Source organism: Zosterops lateralis (genome assembly GCF_965231275.1).
Source record: "Zosterops lateralis genome assembly, chromosome: 3".
Lineage (NCBI taxonomy): Eukaryota > Metazoa > Chordata > Aves > Passeriformes > Zosteropidae > Zosterops > Zosterops lateralis.
This window is the reverse complement of record NC_139764.1, coordinates 25,213,597-25,240,445: the sequence shown is the minus strand read 5'-3', so window position 1 is coordinate 25,240,445 and position 26,849 is coordinate 25,213,597. Positions and strand designations below refer to the sequence as shown.

General features: G+C 38.4%; 1 protein-coding gene across 3 annotated transcripts in view; it reads left to right on the top strand.

The window, feature by feature from the left end:
- The window catches only part of THADA (THADA armadillo repeat containing), a 151,823-nt gene that overhangs the window by 120,689 nt on the left and 4,285 nt on the right, over positions 1-26,849 (top strand). For all 3 annotated transcript variants that reach the window (XM_083857543.1, XM_083857545.1, XM_083857544.1), the window contains 2 exons: positions 7-151; positions 3,260-3,391. In XM_083857543.1, the coding sequence (XP_083713669.1) occupies positions 7-151; positions 3,260-3,391 (277 nt within the window). The remainder of the gene's footprint in view (positions 1-6; positions 152-3,259; positions 3,392-26,849) is intronic.

Sequence of the window (26,849 nt, the reverse complement as noted above, 5' to 3'; positions counted from 1 at the left end):
CTTCAGATTCCAGAAGAAGTCTTGAAAAAGTGGGTTCAGCTGATAGTGTATTTTTGTGGAGATGAGCAAGAGACAGAGATGCTGTTAGCAGCTGCTGAAGTTCTTAAAAGTATAACATCATTCCTGCTGATCAGTAAGAGGCTCATTCTTGGTAAGTAGCTTGAAAGTAATTTTCTAGATTTTTTTTGGTGAAATCCATTAATACATGATTTCAAATGTATATGTATGCACGGTCAAAACATAATTACATCAAACAGGGTTTTTGAAAATTTTAATAGGATTTAATTACTAAACATATAGATTTATTTAAATTCTGGTAGAAAAAACACATGTGCCCAGCCTGTGGCAGTAACTCTGCAGAAGGGGCACATGAGATGTTATTATATCTCTCTGTGCACTACTGTACAGAATTACTGGCTTGCAATTGTTCTGTGACTTGAATTTTTCTGTAGTACTCTATTGGTGAAGTGGACAGAGTTTAGTTTAACACTGGGAATGTAACAAAGCTATGGCTGGATGTTGAAATGAAGTCTAGAAATGAGAGACTTTCTACTGTTAATAAGAATGATTAATAATTGGATCATATTATATCTCCCAGGTGTAAGGATTTTTGTTTTAAGTTAACAGATCATCTCTTTAGAAAACAAAGAAAGAAGGAGAACAAACAAAACCTACATGGCCTTGGTTCAACAGTACATCAGTGACTGGGAGGCAAAGCTCAGTGAATCTCTGGTTTGTTCTGGAGAATAGATGGGGTTTTTCTTTTAGCTTTCCCCCCAACCTCCTGTGAATAGAGAATAGGAGGATTTTGTGAGTAAAAGGCCAGGAGATATTCAAGAATAGGTAGTAATAGATGATGAGGAAATTATTTTGCATCCTGAATAGGACAGACAGCTTTAGATACTATTAACTCCATGATACTTCATTCCAGTGTAGTTATATAAATGTTTTTAGTTTAAGTAGCTTAAATCTATCCATGTGGACTGGATACAAATCTCTTATACAAAAAGAACAGTGTATTTCTTAATCTGTAGATAGTGGTTTTGTGAAAAATTAGCTATTATTTTGAGATGTGCCTTTTAAAAAGTATTGGTTACATTTACCAGGGCTAAATCTGTTATATGAGGTAGACATTGCACTGTTAAATGTTCATGATATCACCTCTGGAAATCTTGACCTTCACCATCTAGATAAAGCTCTTCATGGAACAGACATTATTAACATTTTATGCCAAATGAAGGCAGTGGAAGTATTGAAGTGAAAAACTCCCAAATGCTGTGCTTCTCATCTGTTGTTATTTAGATGTGATCCGTAGATGATAGGTCACAGTTTCCTCTTTGATCTTGTCAAAACAGTTGCTGATTTCCATGCTTTCCAGTCAGGCAGATGTGAAAGTCTGAAATAAAAAATAGCAGAAGTTTGTATCCTCTGTAAAATCCTAACAAAACAAATGAAAACAGACAAGTAAACAAAAATAAGTGTTCTCCAAATAGCCCAGAAAATAGAGCACCAAGGCCTCAGTGGGAAAACCACCTGATTTAGCTCTTTGCTGTGAAAATTGATCCAGAGGAAGAAAGATGAAGAGTTGATCCTTCATAGTACCTAGAATTGTCCATCTGGGAATCTTCACAATTGTGAAACTGTCAGTACTGCAGTGAGGAGTTTATCAAATCAAGGGCATGGGGTGGTGATTAGTTGTAGTGATATAAAGCCAGAATAATTCCCTTGAGGGGATTATGTGCATGTAAACAGCTTTGATTCTGTGCCTTCTTCTGCATCAGCTCGCTTGACCACATAGAGTAAAATGCAGAAGTTAAAGGAAACTGTGGTTGTATGAAATGGAGTTGTGGTCATTCCCAAGAGCTTCCATTACTATGTTCCTAAGAGAAAGAGGGTGTTTGTATGTAGTCTAGTCTGTATGTTCTGGGTAACCCGTCATCTCTTCATCAAGCTGCTTGAGGGTACAGAAAAAGTCTTCATGCAAATTCCCTTTGTGGACTTGCTTCTGGAGATACAGGAGAAGCTTCTCTAGGTGAGAAATCTGGCAATTGAATCTATAAGAGAATAATTATTCTGCCCTAGCTGTACCAGTATAACATTACTGAGTGTGTCATGCTAGGAAAAAAAGCATCTTCTTTCTGAAATAATTATACTTCATGCCATTGCTCCATAGGGAAGTTACAGGTAATACAGGAATGCTTCTTCTGCCTGTGTAGTAAAGCCTAGAGCAATTTACTTTGGCCAAACAGTGGAATACAGTTGTCTGGCTAGCTTTGTAATACAAGTCTCTGATAAACCTGCTGAATGCATGGTAGAAGAAAACCAGCAATGAAGCACAATTCTTGTGTTGTCTGTGGTCACCAGAAAGTAATATCTAACAGCTGGCTGCATCTAAAAGTGACCTTCCAGTGGATATTCCTTTAATCGGGATGTTCAACAAGACCTGAGAAATCAGCTGAAAAAAATACCCTGGGAGTACGGATGTGTGACTTGAACTACTCATGCATGGTGTGGCAACAGTGAATGGCACCAGGGTTTGCAAGGGAAGTATTGCAAGGGAGGCTTGTGAGGTGTGAATTGCCACTGGGGTGTTATGTGCTGTCTGCCTGCCTTGGGCATTACCAGATGAGCACCTCCCTCTTGGCACTTGTCTCTGGTTAGTCTTAGCTGTGTACATGTAATCACCCCATGGATTAAACTTGTTTCCAGCAGAGAGTGGGTGTAAGGCTGGCAGGGCATGCTGGTGAGTGGTGGGGACAGGTGGGGAGAAGGAGGTGATGAGTCCTGAAAGGTGGAGTAGTTTGCTGTTTCTGGCAGGGAATGGCATTTGTGTCCTGCACTACTGGCAGTATCTGAGGAAAGCTTGGTTTGGCAGCCTCTGCTCCAGGCAGATTGCAACAGCAAATCTATGATCAGAGTGTGTTGGTCAATCTCCAGCCACAGAATTTTTGATGTTGCCAAACATGAATTCTGCATTCCTAGAAATTGGAGAAAATTGAGAGCACTCATGACCAAAGTTGAACCCAGATAGAGAGCCCCATTCTCTTATCTGTTGCCCACTGTTTAAACCAAGCTGAGTCTGCCACCTAGATAAGGTTCACAGATGCTGAAAATACTTTGATTGTATTGCCAGTCTTTTTCCCAGTGGTTTGCCAATGCTTTTCATGTGTTGTGTTTAGGTGTGGAAACAAAGCTCTCTAACTTCTTTGAATGCACATAAGAAATAGAACTCTTGATTTTTCTCCACAAATAAATATAGGACTGTCTGATACCCTTGGTCTGTGGAAATGTGTGATTCTGCTGCTGCAGAATGAAGACTTGGTAGTAAGGGATGCTGCTGCCGAAGTGATACAAGTGGCACAGTCAGAAAAAAAGAGCAGTGAAGGAACAGGTAAGTTAACATTACTTTTAAATATTATTGAACGTTTGAGAGACAAAAGGATTTCTCATCACAAATTTCTTGCTGACTGTAAAGTGCTTCATTCATCTCCTATAAATATGTACCATAAAAGACAACAGCAAATTTGATGCCCACCATGCTTTATTATTTTGCTTTCACTGTTCTTGGTTTCATTTGCATATGGTTACATGGAGATGTAAAAAAGACAACAGCAGGACTCAGCTTTATGGTTCATGCTGTGATGAGTCAACATTCACATAATTTCAGTTTGAAAGTTCTTTAATACCAGCTCTGGTCTAATATAATGCAGTGCAAGACACTCCTTGAATCCCACATTGTTGTAAGAGCCTAATCACAGAGAGATAGGAATCTAGGAAGCAGCATTCAACTCATTGATTCATTATTAGACCTTGAAATCCATTTAGATCCAGATCAACAAAGACAATTCACAGCATACCCACAATGTGTTTTTGAGGATGTGGGCCTTTTTGTCTGCTTGTCCTAATTTACTCAACCCTGTTAATTTTAAAATAGCCACAAAACTTGAGTAGGCTTAACAAATTAATGTGCTTCACTTTGAGAGTCTTTGCTGACACATTCTTCCATGTGTTGTGAATAAATTAGAATTTACTACCAAGCTGATCTCTCTCTGGTGGTCCCTGGTCTATGCTACTCAGTAATGCCTGTACCAACTTGTCTGCAGTCGGTTCAAATTAGTCAGCCCTCTCCATGTGGACTTCTCCTAGGCTGGAGATAAAGCAGCTCTGTGCTTTAAAAAAAAATAAGAAAGGGCAGTAAAATTACAATTGCCACTATTGTAGATAGAAGTAGCCAGGAATCTGCTCATGTGGTCAGTGTGTTTTTGAGCTGGCACTGTTCAGGCACAGAGCTATGGAGTAGAAGAAGGTAAAAGGAGATGTATGGCATGGACAGCTTTCATTTTCCTGTTAAATCCCAAGGCTCTGATTCCAGCACTAGCATCACAGCTCTGGCAGTTTCTCTAGTCCCAGCTACAGCTCCCTTGAGTATCAAGGGGGTCTGTGTGCATGTGCCTCAGGTCCCCAGTGCTGGCCTTTGGGGGCATCCTCAAGTGTCTCAAGATGGTACTTTGGGAATAATACAGTGCTGGATTGTCTCTCTTGACTCCTTGTATCTTCTTCCTTCTTCCCTGTTGTATCCTATGGCCAAGGGATATTTTCCTGAAACTGGATGAGAGCTCTGTCCTCGGTCTCCTAATTAATACTAAGGTCACCTCAGCCCTTGCTCTTACCACTTTGTAAAGCTAAAGTGACCATAACTGAGAAGATTACATAATAATTGTTCTTTATTTGCTATGTTCCTAATTAGGATAGGGACCCCGCTCCCCAAACTTCTGTTAACCCCTTAGTTACACTTAGCTGTGCTTTCCTGTTTTTTCATTTAAACTTCCTGCAGTGAAATGAGTGTCTGTCTTGTGTGACTAGAAAAGAATGCTGGATTTGAAAAGAGATAATTCAGTTTCCTTTCATGTCCATTTTCATCATTGTTGTTCCTTTCTGTGATCTTTTTTCCCCACTAAACTCTTCACTTTTTGTGATTTGCTTTCTAGCTTTTGGGGGAGCAATTTTGCCCTTGTGGTTTTTATTTATAACCAGATTAAAATAAGCTCACCTTTGTATTGTTGTATTGTATTGTTGTTTGTTTACTTTCATTTACCCCTTTTCTTTTCATGTGCATGTAAGAGTATGCAATATGTTTGAGTCTGTGGTTTAGACATTTCATGGATTACCAGACCTCTCTGTCGTGGGAATTTTTAAATTACATTCAAATATCTGCTTATTTTTTTTCAAGTTTTCATACCATTATAGTCTGATTTTTCATCACGGCACTGACTTTAAAATAACTGAACCCACAGACTGAAATTCACAGAAGCTGTGAAGCAACTGTCTTTAAAATTCTTACTTTATAGCACATTACTAGATATTGTAAATTAACTGACTTTTCATTTCCATTATATGATGATAAATTAGTATTGTGGCCCAGTAGTTTTATTGTGAGATTAGAAAGAGGAATGGATTTAGAAACCTGTTTTCTAAATCTGTAATTGTTTCACTTTTATATCATTACCATTACCACTAGCTAACACGAGAGAGTAAAGAGACAATTATAATTTCAGCTTCATTTGTGCATCAAAAGTGTTTTGTCTTAGTAGCCATTATATTTCCAGAAATACTGCATTGTATGAATAGGTTATGGTGTGTTCCACCTTTTACTGCTGGTAGCTTGCCATACAGAGAGCAGGAATGCTGTTCACAAAATACAAACACTGGACTTGTCAGAAATTTTGGCACTAGCAGCTTCATATCCACTCGTAAAAAACTTCTCTTTTCTCACTGTGTACACAGCGTGTAAGGGAGGGGTAGCCTATAGCTGCTTTCAGAAGAACTGCATTTATTGTCAGCTTAGGCAGTCAATGCTGTAAGTGCTTCATTTATGTCGAGATCCAGAAGAATCTGTGATTACAGCCTGGCAGCTGCCCCTGCCCTTCCTATGTGATAGAAGCTGGCATCATGTTTTCATGTGGAAGAGTAGGAAAGGTTATGTACTTGTGTGTTACAGTTAGACCAAGGCTAATTAGCATCTTGTTCAGCAGAGCAAGGTGAAATTGGACTGTTGTTAACAGTAACAAAATTATTGACATAGACTATGTTCATAGAGTTGTTGTAGCATGGCTTTCCTTTACATGCATGTTGCTGAATAACAGCACAAATGTGTAGCAGTACGATGGTGTCAAATAATAGGTATTTTCATGTCATGTATAGTTGGTGAAACTAGAGGCAAATGATCCTGTCTATTATAGTGTGCCTTCACTTCCAGTAACAGCTCCTATCTTGTGTAATTCTTTGAAATGCTGCATGAGCTCCTGGAGGAGAATGTGAACTTGGTTTCTTGTTAACTCATGGCTTTTGGTGAGGGCAAAACCCCCAATTTCCTCGGGTAACAAATCCGTGCAGCTTTGGATCACTCAAATTACAAAAGCAGTAAGCTTGTGCAGTCAGAAATGTGTGGTAACACATGTGTTACAAGAACCCTGTGGAAATTGCAGCCCCCATTTTCATTTGGAAGGAGAAAAGGTCAGGAGACGAAATGCTGATACTCCACAGGGCTCCTATCCTCACTCTACCCTACTACTTAGCCCCAAGCAAAACCCTACAAGCCCTACTATTTTCTTATAGAAGGCTAGGACTTCTACTGTTACCAGTAAAGTTCACTTTAAAAATTTATTTTATTCATACAGAGAAACTTGTTTTATGTTTTTAGTATGTGCAAAAACTCCTATTTAATAGGGGAAGTTACTGAGGTTGGATGATGGCATTCATTTTCTGAGCAGAGCAGGTCAAACAGAATCCTGTCTCACCAGAAGGGAGAAAAGCTTCTGTTTTCCTTGCTAAAAATACCAACTAAGGTAGTTAAGGTTTTCCTAATAACTGGAACAATATAAACCCCCTCTGTAACTCAAGGTATTGTGTGTACGCTTTGTTGTTGTTTCTTCATGCATTGAGGTGTAAACCTCTGGGGGATTGTTTTATTCCTTTTAGTATGAGGGAGGGTACAGGAAGTATTGTATTCAGTGTAAAGGTAGAATAGTTGCTTTGAAATCTAATTAAATTAGTGACCCATGGCTATGTAAAGTCTAGACCTGTTCACAGCAGCATTTTTTTATACAAGAGGGTTACTCCTAACAAGAAAGATGATTTAAGTTGGGGAAGCAAGAATGCTTTTTCCCTACTGGTGATTGCTTTGCTAAATATCCTGAAAAATTCAAGTAATTGTGCTAAAAGAAAAACTATATTTGTTGGTATCATTTTCCTCTCTGGCTTTTTTTTTAATCTAGAGAAGAATCACATGAAGTAAAGTTATGAGCTTGTCAGTATTAGAGAAGTTTGAATAAACTATTTTTCTACCATTATAGCCAAGCCAATCAAATTCTATAAAATTCTATATTAAAAAAACACCTTTAGTCAGCTTAACCTTTATGTTGGTAAATTACCAAATTAACCTTAAATTAGTTTAAGAGCATTTTTAGTGTCATCAGCATTAGCACCAATTTAGCTGATTTTTAAAATTGAGCTGAATGAGGCTTAGATGAGCAATTAGATTTGCAGACTTGAGGAAATCTTTTGAAAGTGCCTGAACGATTTAGCTGCCTAAATACACTTCTGGAATATAATTGTGGAATTATATTCCAGAACTTTCTGCTACTTCTGTTGTGAAATAGCAGGTTTGTAGAGAGATGAGCAAGTTAGCTCCTGGGTACAGCTCTGTGCTTGCAGCAGAGCTTGTGCAGTCCAGGGCAGGCAAATGGCCCACTCTGAGTACCACCATCACAGGCTACAGTGAGAGCATCTTTGAAAACCAGTCTAATGTTGTTATTGTTACATCCCTACTTTTTTCAGTAATTCTGAGCATGATGTAGTCAGTTTTAACCCACTGCTTTAAATATCAGAGATATTAACTCTGGTCCTTTGGTTCCATTTCACATGCTTAAGAAATAAGCAATAGCTGATACTCTTGTGCCAGGAGTTTCTGAGCAAAAGGTAATGCAAAGTTCTCTTTTCTTCTCTTGATGGCTGCTCCCTTCTTGATTGATTCTACTTTTTATCTTTGGGGAAAATAATCAGTGAAAATGACAAGTGTCCTGGGGTTTTTTTTTTTATTCACCAGCAAGGAGAAAAAGAACTTATTAGCTGGTTGGTTTAAAGAAGCTGACTCCACCTTCTGAACTGACTTTCCACCATCCTGTTGGGAAGGGAATGGCACTATAGAGCAGATTGAGTTAAGATTCCCGTGGAAGTCTGCACTGCTGGGTGTTGACTTTTTCAGTGGCCCACACTATTTCAGGTTTATCTTACTGTTTCTGGGCCTGTAGGAGCATTTCAGCAACTTTTATTTCATTTATTGGCCAGCCAGTATAAATGTGTGTAAAGGGAGAAGTTAAAATGTGCTGCTTGGGGTGGGCGGGGGGGGGGGGGGGGGGGGGGAAGAAAAAATATCGTCTAATTAGATTGAAACACCAAAACATTTTCAAGGTGTCTCTGAATTCTTTTCTAGACTTAGGAAGACTTTAGACCTAACAATCTCACTGCGTAGAACCTCTCTCTGTGAGCCATGCTGTCACCTTGGCATGGAGAAGAGCAAAGCTGCTTGTTGCTCGCACCTCAGTTTTCTTTTTCACACATCATTAGTGTAAAAGTCAAGGCAAATTCAAGCCAAATTTCTTCATGAACCTAGAGTAGGTGTGGCTGTCATGATTATGTGTGGAAGAAGGTTTATTTGTGGGGTTTTTTTTGGCACAGTGATGGTGTAAATAAGCCTTAGCAAAGGTAGAGGAAGTTAAGGGACAATCAGACTTGCTACATTAACATTTGAAAGAAACAAGGGGAGAAGAAATCCTGCTCAAATTTATGTTTCTTATCCCTGTCCTCTAAACATCTTCCTTGGTAAACTTAAAGCTGTGCAAAAGGTTTCATACATATGTGCCCTAAGAAGATCTAGTAAATCACTTGAGCAAGAGATAAGAGATAACGCAGTCTGTGTGATGTTAATGCAGCACAATGGTCTGGCAGTCATCATCAACACCACAGGTGATATCAGCAAATCATGGGTGACTGGCATGATCCCAAAACTTGTACCCCAAATGTCCTTTACAACTAGTCTATGAAGCATTTCAGGACAAGTGGCTCAGATTTCATCTACTCCAGTTGCTAGTGAAACAGCTTTGAGTAAGTGCTGGGCAAACCTCAGATGCTAAATGGACCTTGGTAGTGTTTAAATGCTAAAAATACCATTGACATTGGTGGTGTTTAGCTGCACAATAAAAGTATCCCACATATTGCATGGGAAACAATAAAGAAAGATATTTTATTTTATTCATTGCCTCATTTGCTTGTTGGCATTTGAAACTGTTTTCAAACTATTCATTAAAGGAAGTGCCAACTTTGTCCATAGCAAAAGGAGCTTTTCTTCCTCATGTTTCTTGTTGTTGGTAAATACGTTAAATAGATTGGTTAAAGCTTTAGTTCATAACCATGTCAAGTTAACTCCTCTCTCCCCAAACCTGTGTACTTGCCTAGTGCTAAGTCTGTGCTATGGGATTGGAGGTGGGGAAGTAACGGGGAGTTAAAAGTTGTGCCCCACTGCTGTGTGCAATATGCATGTTTGAAGTCGCTGTGTCTCTCTGGATGAAATATAAAGCAGAGATGCCAGCAAACTGTTCAGAACTCTCTTTTTCATGTGATTGATGTGTTCATCCTCTTGCCAAACTAGAGGACACGTTAACCACCTTTTGCTCTACTTCCGTGCTGGTGTAGCCTTCCAGTGGGGCAAGTGGGAGGACTGTGGTGAATAAAACGAATGTCAGGTTACTCTGATCCTGAACAAAGATTAGAGTGTAGGGTTCTGCTTTTCTCATGCACTAGGTGACTTGCCCTGATGTTCAGGTTAGGCTAATGGGACTCTGAGGCCCCAGACAGCTCCTTTAGTTGTGGCTCTTAGAACCAGTTCTGGCAGCTGCCTGGCTTTGAGGAGTAAGTGGTAATTGCCTAAACATAAACTAGGGAATTGCATGCATGCAAACTGGTTTAAGGATGCATTAACTGGCAAGATCATAAGTGATAAGATTTCCTTTGCTTGATTTAAGTCAAGCTTGTGCATTTTCTTCTCTATTCTGACATTTGATTTTCCTCTTTTTAGAGGTTTGATGGGGGGGTTACAAAAAGCATAAAGCGAGAACCTGGCTGTAGAAAGAGCTTGCTGACACTGCAGCCTGGAACTCTTCCACTACCCAGCCTGAGAGTGGAGTGGTTGGTAGTGCTGTGGGTGGGTGGCTACAGCTGCATACAGGAGACTGAACACTTCCATTCTGACACGTGACTTGCTGTGATACAGCTGCTCTGGTGTGGAAAGTTAACAGCTTCCCTCAAATGGATGAATTTCAGGTCCTTGCTAATGCCACGGGTAGGTAATAACAGAGGTTTCAAAGGACCATTTAAAATGCACTTATTGCCTTCCATGGTTTTCAAGCTGCCTTGAGAATTGCTTATAATTTTTGGAATCTCTTGGTCAGAAAAATCTCCCAGACAGATCTTGTGATATGCCACGGGTGCTTGGGCACAGTCCAGAAGTTCTCACAGTGTTGTCTGGGTTACTAATGGAAAACTGCTAATCATATTAGCCAAAATATGTTTATGTTCCCTGTACTGGGGACAATTGGAAAGAAGGTTAATGAAATTTTTTTTCTGGAATCAGCTCAAGGATTTCTTCCGCTTTGTGAATATTCTTGATGGCTGCATTCTGGTAACTAGATGTGCAGCTCACTAAACAGAATTTCTAAGCCTGCTATGAAAGAGGAGCCTTTTGAGCTGAATGTTAGGATTTAAATGGAAGGCATTTATCCAAATGGCCTTTAAGCAGTAGAAGGCAGAATAGACATAGACAAGACCCATCCAGGCAGAAGAGAATATGAAAAAGATGCAATACAGTCAAAAGCAGAAAAAAATCACAGGAAGGCAGAGCTGCTCCTGTTGCAGAATGATTTGCTACAATTTTAAGTTTATTTTCAAAAGATTGTGTATGGAATCTGTGTGATACCCTGTTACGAGCAATATGTCTCAAGGCCTCAGTGATGAGGTGTAAAGCAGTGGCAACAGTTTGCAGCATTCTATTCAAACATGATGTAGGACTTGTGTGTTGAGACACTCTAAGGTGATGACATCTCTTCAGTTCCATTAGATAAGGTCTGTTGAGCACAGGGGGAAGGTCACACAGCTGTGTGTATTCTGGGAATGCTCTGACGTGGGCCCTGGCAAAAGAGGCAGTGGGTGCTGCCCGGAATGACCAGAACACTCTGCAGGGTGAAGTGCACCACATGTTCCTGCAGAGTAGTGTAAACCATGGAAGGGAACATCGCTGATAGACACCCTTAAGCTGTCTGTAATTGTAGGATCATAAGTAGATAGAGTTCAAACAGAAAAAGAGACAACATTCTCCTTATAACATTCAGTGTTGAACCTTTTGCTTTAGGGACCCTGCCTCTGGCTGCATCATTTTATCCCTTCCAAGCTTTTAATGGCCAATACTTCTCATGCACCTGCGTGGAGAAGGATTTATGTGGAGAGACAACTATGCAACGATGACCATTTAAATCTTGGCAAACTAAATAAGTGGCAAATACCTGTGCTATTTGGTGACTACTTGATGACTATGATGGCTCTCACATTTAAGAAGTTTCTTCCAGAAAGCAAAATGACACATGGTAGAGATTATGAAACGCTTCCTGTGGCTAGAGCTGTAATTTGGGGTTTTTTTACATCTTTTGTAGTAATTCTAAGAAGGTAACAATTACAGGTCAGTTGCAAGGATGAAAGAATTGAGGTCTAGGAGTGTAAGTTAATTCATCTGATCTTTCTGCTAGAAAAAATTCATGATTGTTTCAGGAGCAGATTTGCCCTGTAGCCTGGTTGCATAATATTTTTATGCTAATAGGTATATTTTGTGTCCTTGTAATAGTATTTCTGTTATGCGTGACATTCTGCTTTTTGCATCCTTAAAATATCTCCTATTGTTATGAAAACTTTTGGAAGATCTAATTGGAAAGTAATTAGGTCTTAAAATTGTATTTGTAGTAAGATTGTTTCCTGGTTTAATGGTGACTCTTGAGGAATGTTTCAGTATTTTCCTTAGATACAGAGGAAGAGTTGGCTGAAAATACAGCTTAAATATTTTTGTTCAGAAAACTTTTTGGTGATTACTTTTGGGCTCAGGGACCCATCACTAAATTTGCTGACTGCCTTTTTTTTTTTCTTTTTTTCTTTTTTTTTTTTTTTTTTTCTTTTTTTCCCATTTCTGATGCCAGTGTAGAGTAAGGCTGTTTGTTATCCACAGCTAACCTCCTAAACTTGGGAGTATGTGTGTGAGTAAAATATTAATGAAGAAGCATTGACTTGAAGCCAAAGCGAATACATGCACTCCTGCAGTTTTTTATAAAACTTCCTAAGCTTATGAAGCCAGGTTTTCTGGTAAAAGTGAAAATGTGTTGTTCCTGTTAGCTTAACAAGTGTGTGTCCTTTTGATATAAGCAAAATAGCACCATCGATGATCATCTTCTGCTTGGAAAACATTTCACTTTATTTCTGAGAGAGATCTGTGGTATTTTTTTAAAAAAAATTGCTTTGATTTTTATTCCTGAAATAACCAGCAGTCTTAATTATCTTCATTGAAAAAGTAATTTTGCAGACAAGGCCAGTAAAGTGTGTGAAATCAGCCTCTGCAGAAGTAAACAAAAACTGAAGGACTGATCATATTCTTCTGAATAGAGCTATTTTGTTCTTTTTTTAACAAGCTGGAAGTGCAGAAGACTCAGTGCTTTGGAGCAAATGTATTCTGCTCCACAAGAGTGTGACAGATTGTCAGGGAATGCCAGGGGAAAAGAAACTGTACTATTCACCCTACACTGGCTAGTTTTTATAGCTAGGCCAGGAAAAGTTGGTGGGGGTTTGCTGTTTTGGTTTCCTGTTTGCTTTTTGTAGCTGGCATTCTCCATTGCTAATTGTGGGCATGCTAATAATCAAGAAAAATGTTAAGCTCTTAAATAATATCTAGACTTACGAAATGTTATTTTAGCAGATTTATTTAGAGATGTAATTGAAGTTCTGTGATACATGAAATTTGCAACAGCTGGCCTGTAGTGTCTATCGCATTTTGCTACTGTATTCAGCTCTTATACCAAGGTTCCAAATGTTTTATTTGAATAAATTGACTCCATTTAAAAAAAAATACTTAAATGAAACTTGCACTGACAAGGTAGTAGCTTGTCTTTTATCTGTAAAAATGAAGTCTGGGCACAAATTGTGTTACTTTGCTGACCAGTTGCTGCAGTTCTTTTATTAATACTGCTTCTTCTGTTTCACTGGTACTACGAAAGGGTAAAGATGTCCCAAGCAATTTCTTTTTGAAAAAACAATGGCTACCTGAGTAATTTGGGATAGGGGACAGGTACTACTAAAAAATAATTTTTAAAGCTAGATTATATTGAAAAGTAGGCAAGCAACAATAGAAAAGAAATCTTGTTACTTCAAGAAGTATTGTTCATTTCTTAGGAATTGAGAAAAGGGAATAAGGCAAAGAAGACTACTGGAGAAATTAAGGGGAGATGAGTACAAATTAAAATAAAATAATTTCATTTTAAGTGGAAATAACTTTCTCAGAGTATCCAGCTAGGGGTTAGACATAGTTAGAAACTGGGATAATGGAAGTTGATGGTAGCCCTTTGGTCCTTTTTTACCTGGCCCAGCTGAAAGTGGGAACAAATTGGGTGCTGTTCTAACTGGGACTTTTTGTGCACAAAAAGGCTTTGGTTATCCATAGCCTGCAATCACCCCACTCCTCCTCAGATTGCTTAAGATGCAGGAGTCCAGATGGATATGGACCAGCATCTCTGATATTTTTGGTATCCTGCATATTAACATCTCACAGAGTGCAGTTGAGTACTGCATGCTAGAAGTTCTGAAGGGAAGGACTTGGGAGAGCCCTGGGCAGGCACATCCATACACACATGGAGTTCTTTATAAAGGCTGAGCTGGAATGCCCATCAGATCCCAGAGGTATTTCATCAAGAATGAGGAGATGATCCATTCCTGCAAGCAGATTTTTGCACACAGAATTTCATTTGTGTGTTTGTGGGTGGGAGTGAGGTAGAGGATATAAATACCTTTGCAAACTAACCTAAACCACCACCTTGTTTCCATGTAAGTCAGCACTCAAAATTTTTAATGGCCAAGATAATTCCTACCTGTGACGGAGTCAGAGCGGCACCTTAGAATGAAAGTTGGTTTTATTATATTACTGATTTCCTGTGCCACAACCTTCCCACTCATTTGGTTACTTTAATTCCTGGTGTGCTGGTGGAGGGCAGGTGGGGGGGAAGCAGTTGTGGGACACAATGGGTTCTTACTTCAAAACCTGACATGTGTAAAACTCAACGTCTCTTTTTCTTTTCTATAATCAGTTCCAAATGAGCGCTTACAAGGAGAACTCGGAACTGGCTTGGTTGAACAAATTGATTTCTCATGCTTGAGAAAGTAAAGTTAAACATCCTTGGGAAACCTAGAAATTTTGAGAACTAGACTTTTTATAAAGGGCTTTTGATTTATTAGATTTAGAGCAAGACCATTGAAATCACCTTGAGGAGCAGAATTATTTATGGCAGCTGCTTACAGTACCAGTGTAATGCCACTTTCGCATGTTTTTAATTTTGTTCCTTCACATGGTCTGTGCTGTGTTAATGATCACCTTGTCATGCTGCCAGTGGAAAACAGTTTTATAAATAATTCCCACTGGTAAGATGAAAGTGTTAACAGAAATACTTCAGTGAAGGTCTTGATTAACTTACACACTTGGCTTGATCACAGTGAAGCTTAGACTTACAATATCTTATTACCAGAACTAATAAAACCCATTCATTTTTTCATGTACTGTGTTAATTACCCTTTTACTTTCCCTCATGGGCAGACACACAGAGGCTGATTTCATGTTTGTGTTGAAGACCGCAGTTACACTTTCAGACTGCTCCTTGCTGTACTTAGAAGTTCCTACTGAAACAAAACTATCCTTCTCTAATTCCAGAATCCATATATTGTAATAGTAGACCTTCAAGACTACAGATTGTTACACTTAGGGGCTCTATTTAACCTACCTTTACTCTAAACAGCTGAAGAATGATCTTTTGTATTTTCTCATTCCTACTGAAAGCTTGCTGTCTTATGTACATGAATTAAGAAGCACAACTAAAAACTCAGTTTCCAGAATATCTTTCTTTTTTAATTCAAAATCACCAAATATAAATATTCCAATCAATTGCCATTTTGCAATAGAGGATAGTAACATACCATATTCCATCACCACCAGCTCTAAGAAACATCAGGAAAACAGGCATTTGCCATGTTCTCTGAAGCTTAATAGCAATAGGATCACATAAACTGTGTTAATGAAGGGCCTTTTAAAAAAGATGTTTACAATATTGATTTCCATCTCCTAAAGCAAATTCCTTGAGAGTTGGACTAGATGATCTTCAGAGGTCCCTTCCAGTCATGAGGATTCTGTGAAAGCAGCGTGTGTTGGGTAGATCAGTTTAAACAGGCAAGATCATACTCATGTGGGCAATAGTCTTTAAGGTTATATACCAAGATACAGATTATTTGATGCTTTGGACTCAGTGACCTCATGTTCCCCTAAAGCAAGGTCAGCACAGAACCTGGAGTTCAAATACAGTGGGTGTAGGAAGAGCCTAGGGGTAAAATTATCTCAGGGTGAAGTAGTACTTACATATACACAACCTGAATTATTTTTCTAGGCTGGTCTGTAGAACTCAACAGTGGTTTCATTTCAAATTCAAAGGAGTAAGGGCAAGACAGGCAGTCTTTGCTTGTTAGCTGCCTTTTTTTGCAATGTGTTTTGGTTTTTAGTGTGGTCATTGGTGTGCCGCTGTCACAGGGTAGAGGTAAATTCTCCAAATAAGGGCTTTTACTTGATTCTCACAATTTGTGATCAAGGCTCACCTAGTGCTGTCCATGGCAAGGTGAAGTAGAATGTGGCCTTTCCTGAAGGAAAATAATTTGAAATATACAGATGGAGAAATAAGATGTTAAAGACAGAAGGAGTCTTTATGTTAAAGACACACATTACAGTCACAATGTGGACTGTAACTTCAAATGGCATTAGTAAGTAAAAAAGGTAAAAAGTTCCTTGAGCAGTGAAGTGAAGGAAGTTTAGATTTGGTGGGTTTTTTTCATGGATTTGTTTTGCAGGTAAGTGGATTTTCTCATGTCTCATGACTCAAGTTTCATCCTTTCAGTAGACATAGCAGCAGTAGGGTCTCTTTCTTTACCCAGCTGGCTATTTCACAGAAACAAGGCAATGTTTCAGATTCCCGTATGTTTTTTTGTCAAACTGGATTGAAACTGGCTCACAAGTTGTGGTGGGAAACACATACACAGAAGTATGCTTCCTGATTTCCTTATTTTGTTTAAAAACAGGGGAAAAATCCCTTTGATGTTGTTTATTCTTTCAGATTGCAGTCTGATTGAATAAAATAAATAAAATTGTGTGAACTGAATATTTTTATAAGGAGGGTTGATTGGCTGTTGTTAATAGGGTTGCCTAACACTCCTCATTATAAAATCCTGCCTTTCAACTACTTGTATTAATCCTTTACTAGCTGGTACTGGGATTTTTCTATACTGTGACTATTTTTTGTAAACTTCAATTATTTGCGGTTTGTTACTGTAGGCATGATTCTACATATGAAATTAGGAGGAAATACTATATTTAAAGCAGGCTGTGAAAAAGATTGAAGGCCTTTTCTTTGAATGCTGTTATACATGTATGCTTTGGATATGCAAGATGTTTTTGGTAAAATATGTACAAATTTGACTGTGAAATAGAACTATAAAATGCTATACTTTAAACATATATATATATATATATATACACACACACATACACACTCAGTAGATGTTGAAAAGGACCTAAAAGCTAAAATCTCGGAAGATTTTTTGTTCACAAAGCAGCTTAAATTTCTCTGCTCCTGAAATGCTAACCTGCATTCTGAGCAGGGCTACTGAGGATGCTCCATGCCAGGAGCACTGCCTCAGGATTGTGCAGCTATGGCTGTAGGTAGCTCTGGTCCAGACTATGTTTAGATGCTTGAAATGATGAAGGTATAGATTTCTTTTTCTTTTTGGACTTTGGCAAATTACACATATGTGTTGCCATCTTCCTCCTCCAGTCTTTCCCTACACCAAGAATATTCAGAAGATTGCAAGGTCAGGTATCCAAATGTCAGGAAATTCAACTTTAATTTAATCTTGTAATGCTGATGTATGAAGAAGCAAGGATAAGTTGCACTATCACTTCACTGCCTGGGTTTTTTAATAGAAGTTCTTTTGCAGTTCAGTAGACAGTGCAGATTTGCTCTGGTGGTGAATCAGGAACATACAGTGTAGGAAACTGTCATGTCAAACAGCAGTACTACCTCAGCTGCAAGTTGAATGTGATAAAGAGAGTAAGACCAGGATCACAAGAAGGGACATGCCAAAGCTGTTTAGTTTCGCCCTTGTGATTTGCATTCTGTCCCTGCCTCTCCCAAAGAAGCTGTTTTGTCCAGGTAAGCAAGTCATTCCAAGCAGAGTTTGGAAAGGAGGTCACCATGCTGAATGCTTAACTGGATACCTTGCAGGCATGATTTGCAGGAGTTCAGAGCACACACAGCTGAGGCCAGAGGGAAGTGCATTTTGAATATTAAAGCATTATGGGGTGCTGGCTTCTCAGTGAAACAAGTCATAATGTCTCAGATCAGACATCTGAAACCAGTCAAGATTTTTTAATCTTCATGACTGTCTACTCCTCCTGCAGAATAGATAGTGCCATTCCTTCTTTCTGTGCACATCGTTGTATGTGATATATGAAGCACTCCATATCACGATGAATGACTGAGAGCCTCAGGTTACTTAGCCATTCTGTCTTCCATGCCTATTTAGAATATTTTGGAATATTTTGAATAAGAAAGGTTCAAAGCCATGTATTAAATGTGTACAAAATAGAGAGAGAGATTTCTTCCCTATGATGGGGAAGTCCCTGGTGTTGCATAGTTCATGGCTGCATTACTATGTGAGACACAAATGTTTTTAATTTTTGCCTTGTGCATGGAGCACTTCAATTCAGTACATTGGGGAGAGCACTCAGCACTTAGTACCTTCTCAGTTGAAGAGGCACAAACCAATTCCTCAAAGAACTTTGAAGGACATGGAAAAGACAAATGTAAAATCTGTATTAGACAAATATATTGCTATCTAAGTTGGGTTTTCTATTGAAGAACTGTGGTTACTGACTGAATACTATTTATTAGTCAGTTTGTGTATATATTTACACTTTATGCAAAACTAAGCAGCTCCTGCTCCTTATGTGAATTTACTTGGACCAGGGCCTTGAAGTAATTCATACAAACCATGTTACAATTTACTGATCCACCTGAGCATGCCACGGCCTCTGGAATGCCATGTCTACTGAAGATGCAGATGAAGTTGCAGGGAGCCACCCCACCGATATCTGGGATGGAGATACACTATCTAAGTCCCTTGGAGCCTGCTAGAGGATGCCCTGATGACAGCTAGAAGTTTCCTAGCAAATCTTGAGCCAGCTGTTAACACATTTAGACTACAGCTGTAGGGAAATGCCAGAGCCTGAGGTATTTCACTCAGAGAGATACAGGGAAGTCATGCAACTTCCAGAGAGGTGTAGACCTGCCCGTGTAAATAGAAGTGTCCTGGGTCACTGAAGGTGCAAAATCCAGGAGTCACCTAGGTGGCAAGAACTGTGTAGAGGAAAAAGGGTGTGAACCACTCCTTAGGATTTCTTTAATGTGAACATCATGTTGGGAAGAAACATAGAGTCCCAATTCTAGAAATGCCTCAGTCACAGCAGGGTGGTTAGGATCAGCAGGTCTTTAATGTGAATCAAAACTTTTGGTAGTAGAGTGAGAAATATGTGTGTGTAATCTCATTTTAGAGTATTTCTGAAAGAAAGGGCAAAAACCAATTTGCTCTCAAGTGAAATCACTGGTGCATCATCTTCCCATTGAAAAGAGCCAGTGGTTCCATCATGGAGTGAAAATGCTCTTGAAAAAAACTTGGAGATAGATATTTTCCATTCAGGATGGAGACTTGGGGCTGTTTACCTGTTACACACCTGCAGGGGAACTGCCCTTAAGTTCTCCTTAGATCACTGCCCCTAAGTGACCTGTAATCATTGAGTTGTTGAATAAGATAAACAGCACCTGCCTGTCTGTACGATTTCAGCTCAATTAGTCCAGCTGACTTTTTTTATTGGAATGTCAGAAAACTTACAACGGATCCCACTATACTGCATTGAAAGCAATTTGCAAGTAGGCATTGGAAGGCATCTTGATAGAAAAAAGCAAGAAAATTCACATGGTCATTTGTACTTATCACCTGCAGTGTGGATATTTTGTGGTCCTGGTAGCTTCTCACATTACAGAGCATTTGCAAATTTTGTTGTATTTTCATAGCATTGTGTATCTGTGTCCATATATCAGCAAAAAGATAAAAATAATGTGAGCTGTTATTTACACACATTTCATCCCTTAGATGACATCTGAATAAGAACAGGCAATCTGGACTGTTTTGGAAGTTTTTCATGTAAGGGTGGCTGGGCTTTTTTTTTTCATCAGCCATTCATATAGTGAACATTTCTGTGGGGTTTTGCTCTTCAAGAGTATTCTCTTACATGGTGAGGAAATGGGTTTAGAAAATTGGCTGGTAAAGGAGCTGAAACTGTATTATGAACATTTTTGACATAAATTATTATACAAAAGATTTATGGCACTTTCTGTAAGAGCAATTTTATAGCCACTTTTTTGAATGTCACCCTCTTTTAATAAGTGATATGAAACAAAGATAAAAATTAAATATGAACCATCCTAAAACCAGTGTCCCCTCCATAGCATTTTATAAAAGGTATCAGAAGGGATGCAAAGACTGAGTTACAGAGGTTTCCAAGTTGGTTTTTTTTTTTGTTGTTATTCTGCTCAAAAATACCTTCCTTCAGTAAGTCACACATACACTTGAATCAGGTGTGTTGCAGTAAGTTAGCACAGGTCTTCTCTACTCAGATGTTCTCAATAGCCACAGTTTGCAGGAATCTGTAATTCTGCCTTGTTCCACCCTTTAGAGAGAACTCCTGGAAGAAGGATGAGAAATACCAATGTAAAGTAACATTTAGGAGAATATGTAGAACAAGATGAAAACATGTTGTAACTTAAGAGGCTTAAGAAAAATCAGAACATTTTTCAATAATCTAAAATTACTCTAAACTCCAGTAATTCGGAAGTGCAGAGTTTCCTTAGCAGTTGCATCTAGAACAAAGGTTATAGCATCAAAAAAGTTTAGTGTTGTATCAGCACTCCTGTAGAAATAAATAGCATTTTTATGCTTGTTCCTGTGTCTTGGAAAAAAATCACCAAGATATACTTAATAATTCACATGAATTGGCCTAATTAAAGAAGAAGGAGAGAGAACTTTTGCATTGAGACTTATAATTGTCTTAGCAAGATTTACTGGTGTATCTGGAACCTGTTAAAATCAGTGGCTTTTGCAGGGGGAACTTTATATTACTTCTTTTTTAAGAATTATGTTATATAGAAAATGTGTAAGGACTGTGATTTTTTTACTTTGTATTCCCAAATTTATGTCACCACCTTACAAGTTGTTGTCAGCCCATTTATACAATGTTAGATCATCACATGGATGAAGGAACTGTTTGCTTTCTAGAATACAATGCCACTAATTAAAGTTGAAAGTGAATGGACTGAATTAGAATCAGCTCATCCATCAAAGACTGGCTACTGATTATTTACTGACAGTGCTTCATTTAGCTCTATTAATTACTCAGTGGCACTGTTATGTAAAGGTCATGCTTGAAAAATTAAGAAAGAACACATGAAAAATTATTTTATGTGCTCAGTGCTGGAGTCTAGAAGTGGTAAATGTTAAACAGAGTGTTCATGTGAATAATCTATTAAATGTGTTTTTTCTTATCAGCGTTTTAATTGTGAGTGAGTAAACAGGACAGCAGCTTACAGATCTTGATAGGCTCCTCATGCAGGCTGCAATGGTCATGGCTGCGGCTCCATAGCCATAAAGGAAAGTTTGCCTTTCTGTTACTGCTTTTAGAATAGTTTTCTTCCTTCCTTCCTTCCTTCCTTCCTTCCTTCCTTCCTTCCTTCCTTCCTTCCTTCCTTCCTTCCTTCCTTCCTTCCTTCCTTCCTTCCTTCCTTCCTTCCTTCCTTCCTTCCTTCCTTCCTTCCTTCCTTCCTTCCTTCCTTCCTTCCTTCCTTCCTTCCTTTCCTTTCTTTCCTTTCTTTCTTTCTTTTCTTTCTTTCCCAAATTATATGGGTATTGCAGGGAGAAGAATTTTTTTTTGTTGTTTTTTGTACTCATTACCCGTTCTTTCCTTATTCCTTTATCCTTTAAATAATAAGCCTCTTACCATCATTCCCCAGATGTCACTCTAAAATTCCATCTATGATACAGAAGTAAATGTGTCTCCTGTGTTCCTACAGCAGAGCTGTAACATACACCTGATTCACATTCAGTAACCTTCATCAGTGCTAAGCAAAAACTTCTGTATACTTGGTACATACCAGTAACAAGAGTCTTTAGTCATACATTTAATTCTAGTCATTGATACTAGTTTTGAAACTGTATTTACCTTCAGTTTTTCCAACAAATACATAATTTGAGTTAAAAACCCCGTATGTTCTCATTGGCAGTGTTTTAAAAATTAGCTGAATATTTTTACCTTATAAAAAGGAAAAGCATGAGTTCTGTGGGTTTAGGTAGGAGATACTGTCTTTTTTGCTGTTTAAATTAGAACATGGCTTGGAGGGGAGGAGGCTCTGCAAAAGTGGTAATGTTAAAGTCCAAATGCTCATTTCCTCTGACAGATCTGTAAGTGTTTTGTAGTAAAACCCTTCATGTACAGGAGCATGGCTCACATGGGAAAGTCTTATGTATACATACATATATATATATTTAAAAAGGAAAAAGTAACGTAGTTACTGAGTTGAAAAATACTGTTCAGCTCACATTCCAAAAAAAGGCTTGAAAAGATGATGAATATGTGTGTGCTCTTTCGCTCAAGAAGGGACTTTAATTTTCTGTCCAGTCCTGAGCTGTAAGTTTCCATGCTAATCAGACATGTTATTAACTCAGATCTGTTTATAATCAAAGTCAAAGCTGAGAGCAGCATCACCGCTGCTCTACTCAGAGACTGCAACTATTAAGAAATTAGTTTTGATTAGTTTGTTTTGTAATGGTGTTGTGTTTTGACATCGTGTTGCGTGATGTCAGGAAGGGCCTCTTTTTAAAGCCATCTTGAAAAATCACTGCTATAAAACAGACTCAGGCAAGGAAATGGAAAACACATGAAGCAGTTGTACGTCATCTAGGGAATGGGATTTCTCGAGAGGATAGAAATGATCTAATTGCCTTTGATTTTATGAAACGCTATGAAAAGGAATCTGCTTATATATTAGATTTTTACATAAATGGTCATTTTAAAAAGTGGAAAGTTTGATGTTTGTAACTTAAATTGACACAGTGCAATTGCAAGAGCCATCTGCCAACCATCCAGATGCAACAGTTACCATTTCTGCATTTTCTCTATTTTTTTGGTCGGTTTGTTTGTTTTTTGGATTTTTTTTTTCTTTTGTTTTGCTTCTCAGTTGTCCTCTTTAATCCTAGTGCCCAGAAGGGTGTTAGGACTCTAACATTATTGTGGAGACTGGGTGGGTATGAGCACCCCTCTACTTTCTTTTATTCTGCCCTATATTGTCTTGCTGTGGAGTTGCACAATTCCTGCCTACCTCAAAGTAGAACCTATTTCAACACAGGAAATGCATTTTCTAGCCTCACTGTATTTACCAGCTCTTTTAACTCTTGGGTTGGGCCAATGGGATTTTTTTCTTTTTTAAAATGTGAAGTCTTTTTAAATTTTATGATGTCTAGGCATACATAAACACAACATTTTAAATAAAAATATATATCTGCAGAACTGCCTCACTCAGCTCCCTTATATTTCATATGCTGAGAATAGAACAAGGTTGATTATTACTGAACACCGAAAGGAGGACAATCTTTATACAACAAAGAAGTGATTAGTGATTAGGTGAAATTTTCCATTTGCAAATCTAATATTACAGGTATTAGTGACTGTGATGCTGAATCTGCCATCATTTGGATGAGAACCTGATATCTTGCTTGATACTCATCATCTTTTACAGTCATGTATCAGAAAACATGAGATAAATCTCCAGTTTTGCTAAGCAATCATTCACTGATCTTTGTTGTTTTTAATGTCCATGCTTGCCTTTGAAGTAAGAATACTACCTCATTTTACCAGAGTGTTATGAGGTACCATATTGATAGTGATGTATTATTAGTTATAAATTTGTGCAAGAAAGTAAAAAATATTTTATCAGTTCATATGGTAATAGTCTACCTAAAACATGTTCTGTAATTTCAGCTGGAGAGCTTACCCTATATATTTTCCTTGAAAACATCACTACTGTTGGTATACTGTTCTTCATGAAGTTTTCTCTTGGAGCTATTACATGAAGCTTCCTTGCACATTCACTTCTCTTTCTGTTTCTCTGAACACAATATATGTTTACAAAAATTGCACTGCTCTTTGATCTAGAATGAACTTCAGTTAAAATTTTGCAGTATAAAAATTACAAAATGTTTTGTTAGGCAAGGAATATGTTCTGCTTTTCTCCTTTGCCTATATTTTAACATGGTTGTCCTTAAAATCTGTGTATATGCTCTTAATACATCCTTTCAGTTCCCCATAATATCACCACGGCTTTAACAGAGAACAATTGTATAGTTGGAGGACGCGTAATAGGCTACTAGAAGAAATATTTACATCTGGCATGATCAAAGCTTTTGGACTATATGAATGTGTATGTGGGAGGTCTAATTTTTATGTGGGTGGATTCACAAAGACTAAGACACTGCAGTACTTAACCCCTTTCCCTTTATGAAAATTCAATTCCTCAAAATGAAAAAAAGTATATAGTACCTGATTCTTATCTTTATTTTTCATTTCGATGAGTAGTATTAACTATTCTGCTTGTAACTACTTGTTTTAAGTCATTGAGAATTTTTTTAGGTATTTCAACCCCTGTAGTGGCTTATTTAGTAAGATGCTTATCTTGCTTGTGATGTTTTTGCATGTTGGAACACACGCCCATTTTCAAATTTAAAAAACTTCCATTTTTAACACAGATCTGATGGTCTGTAGAACTGCTGTGGAAGGAGCTCTGCTGTATTTTCAGTTTATAGCATCAGCTACAATCTCCAGGTTTGGTTTTTGCAGGTTTAGTTCCTCTGGCAGTAATCAGCTGCGGAGCCCTGGCTATTTGAATTTTTTTTTATTCAGTTACTTTAAATAGTTACATTACGAAAGGCTGTTAACACTTAGTCATTTAAATAATCTCAGCATTTTGTTTGCAAGGCTCTGATGGGGACCTTTGGGATGATGACCTGGGCTAACAGCTTGCTGAACGGGGAGGTCTCGCTCTCCCTTTGGCTTCTTCCCTTTCTCCTGCTGTCCTGTGATCTTCCCTTCCCCGGCCCACAGCTACACCAATTGTGACTGCAGGGTAACCAGCTCAGCTTGCCAGCCAAGCAGAAGAGCCCACACGCCAGAGCTGCATGCCAAATGCCTTCTCTGCTGTTCTGAACCTTCATTTACCAGGTGATCAGCAGAGTGAGCTGGCTCCCAGGTAAGCATCAGGTGCCTGGGGAGCTGTGGTGAAAGCAGAGCCACCTGCCCTTTTTGCCCCTGGTGAATTTGCGTCTCACTCAGAGCCCTCTCTGAAGTCATAGCGTGAGTCATGAACACAGCATCATGTGTCATATGTGGCTTCTTGAAAATCAGCCCTGCCTCTGCAGGCAGATGATGATGTGAGGAGCACTTCTTGTAAACAGTGAAGACTGTACATTTCTTTTGAGAAAACACGCATCTTTTGTGGGTATCTTCAAAGATTCTGTGCATGCTTACAGCATCCCTGGAGGTTACTTTTAGAGCTGGGAGTCATCAAAGCAATAGAATGCTTTCCTCCTGTGAAAGTGTTTTTTACCTATTAAATCGTGGGTACCTATGTAACTTTGCTTGCTGTTACCCATTTTGCATATACCTCAGCACTCCAAGCTTAGGAGAGTTACTGTACTTCTTTTGGATATATGCTATACCTCTACTTTATCCTTGTGGCATTGACAGTCCACAAATCTAATCCTGAACTATTCTAGCATCAAATTTGTGTATACTGGTATCAAAGTCAGTTATTATCAGGGTGTTCTGTAAGTAACAGCAGCTGAGGGAGCATTTCAGAAACCATGGAGCCATTCCTGATACTCTGCAGGAGTGGGATGGAATGAGTGGGTGGAAGTGAAAATTCTTTATCTGCCAGACATTGAGTCTTTCTGAACACCTGAAGTACCAAGATGCTGCTGTGTTAGCTTCTCTAACACAAAGCCCTTGCAAGGTAGGCAGGCTCTTACCCAGGTTTTGGAACCCTAAGTTTTAGTATTATCAAAGTGATGTGGCTTTGTTTTTCTCTGGTCTCAACACCAGAACTGACACACAAGTGTTGTTGATCAGTTAAATGGCATCTGCAAAGGTGGTCAGTGTGTTCATGTTTTTTCTGGGTGCTACACATCCTTTGTATATTTTCCTGGTATTTTTTTGGTTTTCTTTAGTTTGAAGAAAAAAACCCCAGCAACACAAAAAGACTTGCCATTTCCTTTGTTGCAACTTGTAGGATCCTCTACAAGACTGCTATACCTCTGTGACCAAAACTGCCTTTTCTTCTGTGTCATTCTGTTGGGAAACTGCTAGCAAGCAAGTTCAGTCTAAGCAGAACCTCAGCATTACTTGTTTTGCTGCCTCTTGGTAGTTTTCAGCATGGTCATGTAATACCACAATCAGAGGCCCCAGTGTATTTCTTGATGCATTTCTCAGCAGGTCAGCATTCTCATTCACAAAGAGAGCATCACTGTATGTATTCAAACTTGAGGATATGAAATGTTAAAAAGGCCCCAGAACTGGCAGTGCTATCTATAATTGGTCCTCCAAAGCAACAGCTAATTCAGCAATGGGAAGTACTTTGTTGGGTTTTTAGCTCCCAGCATCATCTAATTTGGCAAATATTCAGATACAAATAAAGTGACATAAGGAAGAGGCCTTATATAAATACTTATAATTTATAGACATTCAGGAATCATTATAAAACTCAAAAATATCATCAGAATTTAAATGAGCTGAGTTTAAAATAATTTATTTTTTAAGCATTCATAACCAGGATGTTGGTTTCAGGCTCAGAACACCACACTCCATTTTAATCTCTGTTCTTTCAGCTCTGAAGATTGCCAGCATTTCTGAGGTCTGTATGGCACCTGAATGAAACTGTTTCCTATCTGAGCCTAAGCAAACCAAAACAAAGAAGACAACCATTGTGTCCATTATTTAGAGTATCAGACTGGTACCAAATGAGGCACAGCAACAGGGAAAGCAAGGTTTTTTAAAAAAACAAAACAAGCAAACACACACCCCACACCAGAAAAAAACCAAACAAAACAAAACCCAAAAAACAAATTCCTGGAAAGGAATGTCAGCAAAAACAGTACCTTAAAACCCCAATTTAAAAAAAAAAAAAAAAAAAAAAAAAAAAAAAAAAAAAAAAAAAAAAAGGATGGAAATGTTGCACTAGACCACTTCTCAAACACTCCCTCATGGAAGAAGCTCAGGGATGTCCTGATAATGTGATAATTCC